The 12,483-nt window shown below is 39.0% G+C and overlaps 1 protein-coding gene across 1 annotated transcript in view; it reads right to left on the reverse strand.

The window, feature by feature from the left end:
* The window catches only part of Csmd1 (CUB and Sushi multiple domains 1), a 1,596,626-nt gene that overhangs the window by 468,195 nt on the left and 1,115,948 nt on the right, over positions 1 to 12,483 (reverse strand). Inside the window, exon 8 of the mRNA XM_029480674.1 lies at positions 6,691 to 6,778. Coding sequence (XP_029336534.1) covers positions 6,691 to 6,778 — 88 coding nt within the window. The remainder of the gene's footprint in view (positions 1 to 6,690; positions 6,779 to 12,483) is intronic.

Below are 12,483 nucleotides of genomic sequence, written 5' to 3' on the forward strand. Positions count from 1 at the left end.
AAACAACCCTGAGATTCCACCTCACACCAGTCAGAATGGCTAAGATCAAAAATTCAGGTGACAGCAGATGCTGGCGGGGATGTGGAGAAAGAGGAACACTCCTCCATTGTTGGTGGGATTGCAAGCTTGTACAACTTGGATGCAAGTTAACTTGATTTATTCCAAAAGAATCTATTCACTGAGCTAGCATAGGTAGCTCATACACATCCCAGCACTCCAGAGGCTGAGGTAGGGGAGTTGTGAGTTTGAGGCCAGTTTGGGCTTGACATCTAGACCTAGTCTCAAAACTAGAAATCAAACAAATAAAGTAGAAAAAAACAACAAACAATGGCATTCAGGTGCTAGGGATGTGGCTGTGACAAGCTGTTTGTCTAGCACATGCAGAGTTCTAAGTTCTATCCCATCACTGGGGAAAGAGTGGAGAGGGCTGGTGGTTCGACCAACAGTGCAGTTGGTCGAATATTTGCTTAGAAGGCATGAGGTCCTGGGTCCAGTTCCCAGCACTGAAGAGAAAATCTCTTTAAAAAATAAGGATAATTATACTTCTGAACATTAAAGAGTTAAATTCTCCTGAAGATGGAAACTAAACAGGNAGTAGAGATCAGAATCCCTCCCCAACACAGCATCTTCCTTCCCAGTTTGGTACCCAAGTTTCCATCAATCTTACCCATATTTCCTCAGTTTTAATGAATATACTTTGTCTTTTAGACAGTGGTCAATGGTAACAAATACTTAGGAAACTGTTCTTCCACAATCGTAATTCAAATAGGAAAGCTTTGTGTTTGGCTCCATTAGCTTTGAATAATTTATTGATAACACTGGGATTAATATTTAGATTGCCTTAAGAAAAATACAGAGGTTTCCAAAGAAACAATAATAACTCAAACAAAACTAGATGATAGATATTTTACCAACTTAATAAAATGAACCCTCTTCAAAGAGAAAGAAGCCCCAAAATTACATATAATTAGAGTGACTGCTATAATTAAGTCCAGCTCATCTTGACCACATCAGACATTTATCTGGATTATATAATAGTCATTAGTATTGATTATAAGAATTTAGAAAGAACTGAACTGATTTACACTAAAGGCAGTGCTAAAATTGTGAGGAAAAAAAGGAAAAATTTCCTCTCTCTGTTTTAGACTTCAGCAGAGTAGTCAACCTGCAGACTAACTGCCTTCTTGTGTAACTTCATCCAAGACTTAGACATCCTTACAGGGCAGGATGCATCAGACTGTGTGTGAACACATCTGAGTTCTTTAGTCCCATGGAAAATAGAGAGCAAGTAGCATCAATAAAAACAGGTCATGTGTCTCAGATACCAGTGGCCACTGCACAATGACAACTACCGATACAGATGACCTTCAATTCAATCCTACTCAACTTCACTTACAATGGAGTCATACCTCTGAATAATGTCTTTTTACCCATGAGCTGTAGAGACACAGTTTGTGTGCCTAGGCATCTCTTTTCATGCCATGACCCACAGATCCTTGAATAGAGACCCTTTCAGAGGATCTGTAAAAATAAAAGGTCTTGTAAATCAACATAAAGACTTAACAGGATCCTTCCTTCCATTGTGTTTCCAGATGGCGAATGCATTGTGCAAGCAAAAACAGTGTGCTTCACAGAAAAGTCCAGGGACAGCTAAGAAAGTTCCCTGCAAAGCAAGAATGTTTTTGGATTTTACTGTATATACGTTTTAAATCTACAGTGCCTCTCCAGTGTGGATTGGAATCCCAGGAGTATAAGTTATAAGGACAAAGGGTATGTATGATTGCCATCTGAGCCAACTGGATGCTTGTCTCTCCGCTGAGTACCTATTTATCTAGATGACTGACAAACTTTGATTGATAGGATTGTACTTTCTATCAGAAATTTTCATTAGAATGTATCTTTAACTTCAAAGAAAACATTATACTTTTGTTGTCAATGATGAAATAAAGTTGTCTAACAAAAATTGAGAAATTCTGAGGCCCTATTAATCACTATGGGTTTGACAGATTCCCTGTGCTTAAAGAGGTTTCTAACAAGACACTTTAGTATTAATGAGTGTGATTTTGGAGTGGAAAATGCTACTAAAAACTGGAACTTGGGAAAGAGGTGGTGGGTGTTACAACACTATGTGGGAATGCACAAGCCTCTATTTTATTCCTAGCAGTGGAAACCAAATGTTTTTATAGAAAAAAAGAAAACTATACATTCTTTTCAAGGTAACTTGAAAAGAATGCTTAATTGGGAGGAACATAGTCTTAACAATAAAGTAGTATCAATAAATTGACAACTGTATGTGTCTGAGTGTTCTGCCTGCATGCACAGCACCAGAGGAAAAGATATACACATTAGACAAATAAGTATTAAGAATGGTGACATAAAAGGCTGAGGAAGAATGACCTTAGACCACTGACCTACTCCACTCTAGAAATGAGACAAAAGAACAACAGANAAAGCCCGTGGTTCAAACGGTGAATGTGGGTCAAGGAAATGAAAAGAACCCACGAACTAATGGTGACCAAATCTATGAAACTGAAGTTTAGAAAAAAATGCAAAGAAAACTCTGCAAAAGCAGCATTATTGTCATTTCTAGAGAATCAATAACACCGGGCATCAGATCAATAAATCAAAAGGGAAAATGTGAATGTAAGGAATATGAGCTGAGACATGACTATTGATTTAAAAGACTCAGAAACAGAATTAACCCAGATACCCATGCCTTGAAAAATGGGCGGTAGAAACGTGGTACAGGAGCAGGAAAAATGGCTCAGTGGTTAAGAGCACTGGCTGCTCTTGTATACATCACGGGTTAAGTTTTCAGCACTTACATGGTAACACACTACCACTTATAACTCCAGTTCCAGGGGATCTGACACACTCTGGCTTCTGAAAGCAGCTGACATGAACATGCTACAAATATTATACATGAGAGCAAAATGTTCATACATATAAAATAAAATAAACAAGTCTAACATTTTAAAGATGGTATAGACACACAGTGGAATTTTATGTAGCCATAAAGGACAGAATTATGAAATCTGCACAAAGATGGATGTCACTGGATGTGATTACATTAAGCAAAATAACTCATACTTAGAATGAAAGAGATTGTGTGCTGTCACTCATGAGTGTGTGTGTGTGTGTGTGTGTGTGTGTGTGTGTGTGTGTGTGTATCTGTAAAACTAGAAAGGAGACAACCAAGAAGGAGAAAAAGGTCTTTAGAAATAACAGTGGCCCATGTAACAGGAAAACAAAATTCCTGTGGAACAGAGAACACAGAGAGGTGTTAGAGAACAGATGCAAGCAGAGACAGGACATGCAACATAAAAGAGGTTATAGTTTAAAATTCCATAATAAAACCCAAAATGTTACATGCTACCTTAAAAACAAAAATCATTCCTTATAGAAATGCTAACTAGATCCATTTTAGAAACTCAAAGTAACAGTGTAGAAAGTACTATGAAAAGTTTTGTGTTGGTAAGCTTGCCAACTTGAGTGAAAATTTAAAATCACAGGTAATAAAAGGAGATGTAGACATGGAGAAGATAATGAGTCACTGGCTGAAAGCATTGCCTAAGAAAAGCCCTCTTCTGGTGGCTTCATAAGTGAATTCCCTAAGCATTTCGGGAGAAGTCATTGCCAATTATGTATGTACAAACTGTTTTAGAATATTATAGAGGAAAGATTTCCCACATAATTTTATAAGATAAAAAGAGTCCATATAGGATGATACGTCATGAAACTGTGTGTAAGACACATGTGAATTTCTACAAAGTGAAATCTAACAGAACAGAAGCATGGCAATATTGTGTCAGGAGGTGACAATCTACAGTCAGATGCTTGCCTGGCATGCAGAGACCTTCTCTTCTTCCCTAACACCAGAAAAGGACAAGATGTTGTAAAAGTCTAATACTTCTTGGCCATATTAACGTGATCACTAAAACTGGAATTGATACATTGGAAATCTATCAACACAAAATATTAACAATTTAATCATGTAAGTTGAAATCAACTCTGTAGATTTAGAAAATAGATTTCAAAAATCTTGTATCCATTTGTGTTAAATCCAAACAAGTGAAATACAGATCACTACAGCCTCAACCCAATAAAGGTCACTATGAAAAACTTACAGCTGATATCACACTGGTGAACAACATCAGAATTACTTCCTCCTCATCTTGGGAATAAAGCCAGTACCATGTGGGACACACTATCTCCAAGTTGCTATGTCATCACCCTCTGAACCACAGCTTCTTTGTGTTGACCCAAAAGAAATACTTCTGAGAAGACTTTGCTTAAATGATGGTGGCCTCATATGATTCACAGGTGAGNCTTTTCAGCCTCCACTGACCTGACTATGATGGACTATAACCTGGAAGTATAAGCCAAGTAAACCCTTTTCCTCCTCAAGTTCGATTTTTGTCAGAGTGTTTCACTGAAGCAATAGAAACACCAACTAAGACACTCTCCCAAACAGCATGATCAAGTCTAGCAAATCAAAACCCCATTCTTTCTAACCTATTTCTCTTTCTGTTGCTGTGATAAAACACTGAACAAAAAAAAAAAAAAAAAAAAAAAAACAAACAAAGAGAGAATTATATTTTAGTTATGTGTTGATGCATAACAATAAGTAATAAGAGTGCATGCTGCTTGTGGACGTTGTACATCGTGGTGCGGAGCCTAGTGCGCACCACGATGTACAACGTCCACAAGCAGAGGTTATAGTACACGATTATGGAGGTATGTCAGGGCAGGACTTTGAGGCAGGAAACCAGACACAGGAACTGAAGCAGAAGCCTTCCTTCTTCCCTTCCCTTCCCTTCCCTTCCCTTCCCTTCCCTTCCCTTCCCTTCCCTTCCCTTCCTCCCTTCCTTCCTTCCTTCCTTATTGGTTAAATTATATATTTTATATCCCAACTGCAGCTTCCTCTCCTTCCTTTCGTCCCAGTCCCTCCCTCTCACACTCCCCCACCATCTACCCTTCTTCCCCTTCTCCTCAGAAAAGGGAAAGCCTCCCATGGATACCAACCACCCTTCCCACATCAAGTTGCAGTAAGACTAGGTGCATCTTCTTCTTGTAATGCTAGACAGGCAGCCCAGTTAAGGGGAAAAGATCGAAAGGTAGGTAATGTATATAGCCCAGCACTGTTCCTAGTGAGCTTGGCCCTCCAATATGAATTATTGATGATGGAAATGCCCCCAGATCTGCCTACAGGCCAAGCTGATGAAAGCAATTGCTCAGCTGAGATTCCTTCATCCCATTCAACCCTGACATGTCACATCTACAGCAACAAAATATAACAGCAAACAAAGCAAAACTAAAACAACACTAGAGCAAAAGTAACCAAGTCACCCTAAGTGTCTAAGCTTCTGACCCTTAAACTATTAGTCTTGGAGCCTGAAATTTAAAATGTAGCATTTGGAGATCCGTCTGTCACATTTGTTTCTTTTTTTTTTTTTTTTTCTTCAAAAATACCACTGTGGATGCTTTGGTTTAGTAAGGGCTGTGTGGGTTAAATCCAAAAGCCCATTATAGGGGTGAGAACCTAATACAGATGACCTCTTTAAGGGTAGGAACTGAGAGGTGGTTTAGGTTAAGTGAATCATAGGGGATGCCAGAGATGGAACCTTAATGGCTCCTTAATGAGAGATGGGGGTTGGGGGATGGGAGCAGGGGAGAAGAAGAAGTAGAGGGAGAGTCCCAAGCATCTTCATTCAACAAGGCTCCCAATCTCTCATTCAATAGCCGCTCCCAATCTCTCATTCAATAGCCTACCCCACTTTGTGATTCTTCCACATGTGGCCCCTTGACCTTAAATTTTCCAGTTTAGCATCTTAAATAAAACTCTTTTAAAAACTCACTCAGCCTACAGCTCTGTGTAACTGGTGGCAGAGACTCTAGGGATAGCATCGACTTCCTGACAGCTAACCCACAGACAAGTGTGACGATTCCTCATCCTCTTTAAAGGGATCGCTGCTGTGTCAAGCTCTCTGAACATCCACCTCTTCCCTCTGCATGGCTAGCGAAGCTTTTCAGGCGATGTCAGTAGCCTTAATTTTGTCTCTCTCTCAAACAAATGAGCAGATTATAAGGAAGGAAAACTCCTTTCTTGTGTCCTTCACTCTTGATTTTCTTCAGATTACTCTTGTTTACTAGATGCTCATGTAGAGTGACAAACACAACCTTCCTGAACTGAGAGACACAAAGAAATCCAAAGCCCTGGAGTGATTGTAAGCTCAGTTGCACCTGGAGAGGGAGGGGTCTCCAGCTCTTCATAATCCTAAAATGATTGTCAGCATATTAGTAGTAAATGTCACTGAAGGCCAGCAGTATTTGTCACCTTAAAAGTTTATTTGAGACAATAATCTTGAGGCTGTAATAAAAATTTTGTGTTCTTTATTTTTAAGCATTAGAATATCAAGTGACACAGATTTAAATATAAGAAAATCTGAAGACAATTTTTTTCACATACTTTTCAGAGACAAAGTTTTAGCCTAGCTCAGTTTCTAAAGCTATTAATGACAGGTGCCTGGAAATTATCACCATAATATGTCTAGAGTCTTGCAAATGCTGTAGCTTTTTAATTATTGACAAGTTATTTCTTTCCACCTGTAGTACAAATGAGTTAAAAATGACATCCCAGGCGTACGTGTTAGGAAAGAAGATCTGATTTGCTTTTGGTTTGTTTCCTACCTGAAGTCAGAACCTGCTCTTCTGCCATTGTCTGGAATCCCAGGATCTGGACACATGTCTGAGACGAGAGACACACCTCCTTGGGTCACTACAACAGAGAGAAACTTTGTCAGAAGGTGGTACAGCCATCAAGGAAACACCCAGAAAATTTATGCAAGACACACTCAGCGCTTCCGTGATCATGACTCAAAGGGAATTCTCTTACACTGAAGACAGCTCAGCTACATTAAAGTGAGTCTTTGCTCTTGAAAATCAAAGACACCTTTGCCCATGAAAGGACATTGACATTCTTTGGTTTAGTTCTTTCCTCTATTGAAGAGGTGAAAATTTAATTAGAAGCTCCTTTGTTCTTGATGATTGCCCTTGAGTTGGGTCAGTTTATAGACTAGGGAAAAGGCCATTGCCTAAAAAGAAGGCAGCTTTGTCTATACCCACCCCCATGGATCACAGTGCAGGGGATAATCACTAAGATCTATAAAGTACATAGCTTAATAGCTTTAATTCAATTTTAAATGCTGAATGTGCTTTGCATTGGACTGAAACAGGAATGGCCCCTTTGTATAGGTGTCCGGTTTCATTTCTGAGTCTCTCAAGCCTCCTGTTGGGTTTCCATCACCACAGAGTGGTCTCTAAGGACCATGTGCATACTGGATAGAATGGATGGGACTCTATCATCCATCCATTACCCTACAGAAACTATCTCATCCAATTAAGGAAACTTCTTTTATTCTTGCAAGAAATGAGTTCAAGAGAGGGCTTGTGATCCAGTTCAATTAAGTGAAATGTTGGGGTACACCCATGGGAATGTTTCTGGGAGAGATCCCTGTGTGGTATGAAAGCCCATTTGTTCAGCACTCTGGTTATCACCATGCCTGGGCTTTGGTGTCATCAATCGGGGCAGTGCAGGGTAGAAGCAAAACCAATACATGGACAAAGGGTGAGAGAAAATAGCACAAAGGCAGGATCCCTCAGTAGAGAACTGTGAGAAACTGCTACAGTGAGAACTGTGTATACTGCATATGTATCCCCCAAGAAAGAGACAAAATTTAAAGCACTTGCCAAAAAGCCAAAGGCAAATGAGTTCATTAAAAATGGAATTGACCCCAACTTTTTCCTGAGAGGAGCTATATAAGTTGAAAGAACCTCAGATATAATTTCAAACCACTGAAAAATGTGTTTTTCCAAAAGAGGAAATACAAACTCACATATGTGAAAATTATATATATATATATGTATATATATACACATATTTGTATATACATGAAAAATATTATCATAATTTTGATTTTCAACTTCAGTTTTTCTGTACTATTTGAAAGAAATAGATAAAATAATTATGGATTTATGTTGATTCATATTAATATATAGAGATACAATTTATGAAGTCAATAGTAAGAAGTTGGGGAATTGAGCTGGTATGAGCAAAACTTTTGTTTATATGTAATACTAAATTCGTATTGATTTCAGATGATTCCATAATTTCAGGGTGTAGTTTATAATTCTTAGGTAACTATAAAGGAAAGAGCTAGAATATTCATATAAAGAGAAGTGATTAAAATTATGAGCATAAAACAAAAGCTAAACAGAAATGAAGTGAGAAACAAACAAGAACAGAAATCAAATGGTAAAGCTGTCCTCTTTGAAGTGGTAAATTGAAGTTTAAGTGGATCATCCAACATCCATGTCAAGGCTGAATGAAGCCTACCCAGACTAGGGACTGAAACCACAGTCCCTGGTCCTTCAGGGTACAACTGTATTGGGAGATAAGTAATTTGAAGTACTATTTCAGTTAAATTCTGGTAGACCTGATTGACTTGGGAATACTGTGCATCTGAGGACACAATCACACAAGCAAACCATTGGGGACAGTCAGGAAGATAGCCACTAACAACCATGGAAGGGCAGCATTACAGGAGACCAGATGTACTAATCTGGAGAGGTGTGGGAAACACATTTTCTCTGTTACTTAAGCAAGAGACCACAATGCTAGGCTAAATGGGTCTAAATGAACAATGCCCTCACTAACTGTAGACAGAATTAAGCAATAAAGAAAAGAAAATGACAAGAACCACTGAGTGCTGCTCACTAGCGGTTTACACTGTTGGCAGGGAGGAGGGCAGTGTTATTATATGCTAAGTGTTTAGAAGCTTGTATGGGTAAAAATAAAGATTTTTAAATGGGTTATGATAATATATTAATTGTGTGAATATATTTAATGCCTGACAACTGTATATTTCAAATGCCCAAGACTAGTATATTGGATCCCATATACAATATACATGTATGTGTACATATGCACATTCTCTCTTCATATATAGACAATAGATATAATTGTAGTTATAGTTATAAATACATCTATAAACACTCATATAGATGCATACTAATATAAACATAGATACAGAATAATACAGATATATACCTATAAGTAAAAATGTTACCATGGATGTAAACATGCAATTATCCATATACTGACAGGTCTGTTTTCCTCCTGCCAGTGAGTTTGTGAGTATTGTATGCATATTGATCACTGTGAATGGTCCACTCTTTACTCCCTGAGACTATCCAACAAAACAGTCATTTCAAATCTTGATGCCACATGAGGAAAAGATTCTTTGCTGAACTTCTCTGAGGGTACAGGATATGGACAAGAAAAGTAGGATTGCAAATGGCAGAGGGTAACTCAGATGAGGAGAGCAGAGAGGTAAACTGTAGGCAGCTGAAGCAGAGGCAGGTGTTTGTATGTCAAGACAAAATACGCAGGGTACAATGGTCAAACAACAGTACATTCCACACCCTTCCCCGGACATCACAAGTAAGCAGTGCCTCTCAAAACTGAAGAGGATTATGAGGGTTATAAAGAGGTATGAGATGTGGAGACAATCCTTCTTCAGGCAGGGCTCCCAGAACCTCAGAGAAATGGTTTCAAAAGAGAAGACTTAATCCCATAAAACCCACTTAACTCTAACTTTGTTAGACTATATGATTCCATGCCACATAGGACATAAGCCATGGATATCAATACATATATTAAATTCTGGTCAAAACACTTAAAACTCAAAACTGAAAATATGGAATAGAGGGTTGAACTCATTATACACATTGACTTTATAAAAATGAAGGTAAATTTGCAAGTGAGTGATCAGTTATTGAAAACATTTGACTAGATTGATAGCTTAAGATAAAGAGGTTATGCTAATATAGATATCTGTGAGTCTGTGTTTGGGAAGATATCTATGTGTGTACAGCTGCATGGGCACCTGTGTGTGCATTTATGTGGACATTGGAGGACAACCTCTGGTATGTCCATGAATCTCAGGACTCTCCAGTTTCTGCCTACCTTACTTTTCCTCTCTGATGAAGTGTTCCTTACTAGGATAGAATTTGTCAAGTTGACTCTCTAAATGAACAGTGACATTCAGTAATCTGTCATTACCTCTACTGAGATAACATGCAAACACTACCATGTCTCTTTTTTAATGGGGTTACAAGCAAACACTACTATGTCTATTTTTTAATGTGTGTTCTGGGGGCTTTTAATGTTAAAGTACTTAGGTACTCCTACTTATAAGGCAAGCACTACAATGCTAAGCCATGTCCCCAGCCTGCTGCATATATTTTGTATGACTTTTTCATAGTTTCTTGATGCATAATATGCCATTGGCTAGGTACAAAGAATGATGAGGTATATAGTGGAGCTTAATATACTTTCACATAGACTTTGACATTAAGTGTCCTAGTTTTGTGAATGGCAGTTAAAATCAACATTGAACTAATCTGGAACAAACCACAGCCTTAGAGGGGGCCCAACCAAGAAGCCACTGAGGATGTCATGGGTTAGCTACCTGCTTTAGTGACAAGAAAGGTTAGAGGTGAGCTAATAGAGATGGAACAAATGCTGAAAAAAATAATTTTTTTATGACAGTAGTAATGCAAAAGTTAACAGGTAATATTGTGATAATCTCCAAGTATCATTTCCATATGGCTTGGCCTCTACTCCATACAATTCAACAAGATTTCCATATAAAAACCCACTTGACAAATGCAAACTAACAGATTTTTGACACTATTAACCCCTATTCTAGTTTCCTTGCTGTTGCTATGATACAACACTATGACCAAAAACAACTTGGGAAGGAAAGATTCAGTTGGCTTAAGCTTGCAAGTGGCAATCCATCATTGAGGGAGGTCAAGGCAGGAACTCAACTTAGAAATATGGAGGCCCAATTACGCAGGACCTGAGACAGCATTAGGGAAGTAGAAAACCCGACCTGACCAGGGTCACAAGTCCCTTCCAGTCAGCACCAGCACCTAGTCAGCTTGGAAGCAGAGTCGACAGACACCCCCAAGGTCCCTAGAGGACAGCTTCTGAGGCAGACCCCTTTTCAGGCTCCAGACATCTGGGCATTTTCCCTGCCAGAGGAGAGGTGTCTGCCCCTCCCGAGAGGACTTTGCCAGAGCACCTAGGGGAGCCATCTTGGTTCCCGGATACCTCTGAGACTATTCTGCCCATGTGAGAGTATGGACTACCGAAGCTAACAGCTTCTGGGACAGGCCCTATTTCAGACCTTCATCTTCTGCTTGGAGGCAGGTCCAAATGCCAGATATCTGTGCACCTTCCCTGCAAGAGGAGAGCTTGCCTGCAGAGAGGGTACTCTGACCACTGAAACTCAGAGGAGAGAGCTAGTCTCCCAGGTCTGCTAATAGAGGCTAAGAGAATCACAAGAGGAACAAGCTCTAACCAGAGACAACTACAACAACAAACTCCAGAGATTACAAGATGGCAAAAGGCAAATGTAAGAATCTTACTAACAGAAGTCAAGACAACTCATCATCATCAGAACACAGCACTCGCACCTCACCCAGTCCTGGGCTCCCCAACACACCCAAAAAGCTAGACCTGGATTTAAAAGCATATCTCATGATAGACATCAAGACATCTCATGATAGAGGATATCAAAAAGGACTTTAATAACTCACTTAAAGAAATTCAGGAGAACACTGCTAAAGAGTAACAAGTCCTTAAAGAAAACAGGAAAACACAACCAAACAGGTAGAAGTCCTTAAAGAAAAACAGGAAAACACATCTAAACAGGTGATGGAAATGAACAAAACCATACTAGACCAAAACAGGGAAGTGCACACAATAAAGAAAACCCAAAGTGAGGCAACGCTAGAGATAGAAAACCTAGGAAAGAAATCTGGAACCATAGATGCAAGCATCAGCAACAGAATACAAGAGATGGAAGAGCAAATCTTAGGTGCAGAAGATTCCATAGAGAACATCGGCACAAAATCAAAGAAAATGCAAAATGCAAAAAGATCCTAACTCAAACATCCAGGAAATCCAGGACACAATGAGAAGACCAAACCTATGGATAATAGGAGTAGATGAGAATGAAGATTTTTCAACTCGAAGGGCCAGCAAATATCTTCAACAAAATTATAGAAGAAAACTTCCCAAACCTAAAGAAAGAGATGGCCATGAACACACAAGAAGCCTACAGAACTCCAAATAGACTGGACCAGAAAAGAAATTCCTCTCGACACATAATAATCAGAACATCAAATGCACTAAATAAAGATAGAATATTAAAACCAGTAAGGAAAAAAGGTCAAGTAACATATAAAGGCAGGCCTATCAGAATTACACCATACTTTTCACCAGAGACTATGAAAGCCAGAAGATCCTGGACAGATGTTATACAGACACTAAGAGAACACAAATGCCAGCTCAGGCTACTATACCCAGCCAAACTTTCAATTACCATAGATGGAGAAACCAAAGTATTCCAC

The sequence above is a fragment of the Mus caroli genome, chromosome 8 (genome assembly GCF_900094665.2).
Source record: "Mus caroli chromosome 8, CAROLI_EIJ_v1.1, whole genome shotgun sequence".
NCBI classification, from domain to species: Eukaryota; Metazoa; Chordata; class Mammalia; order Rodentia; family Muridae; genus Mus; species Mus caroli.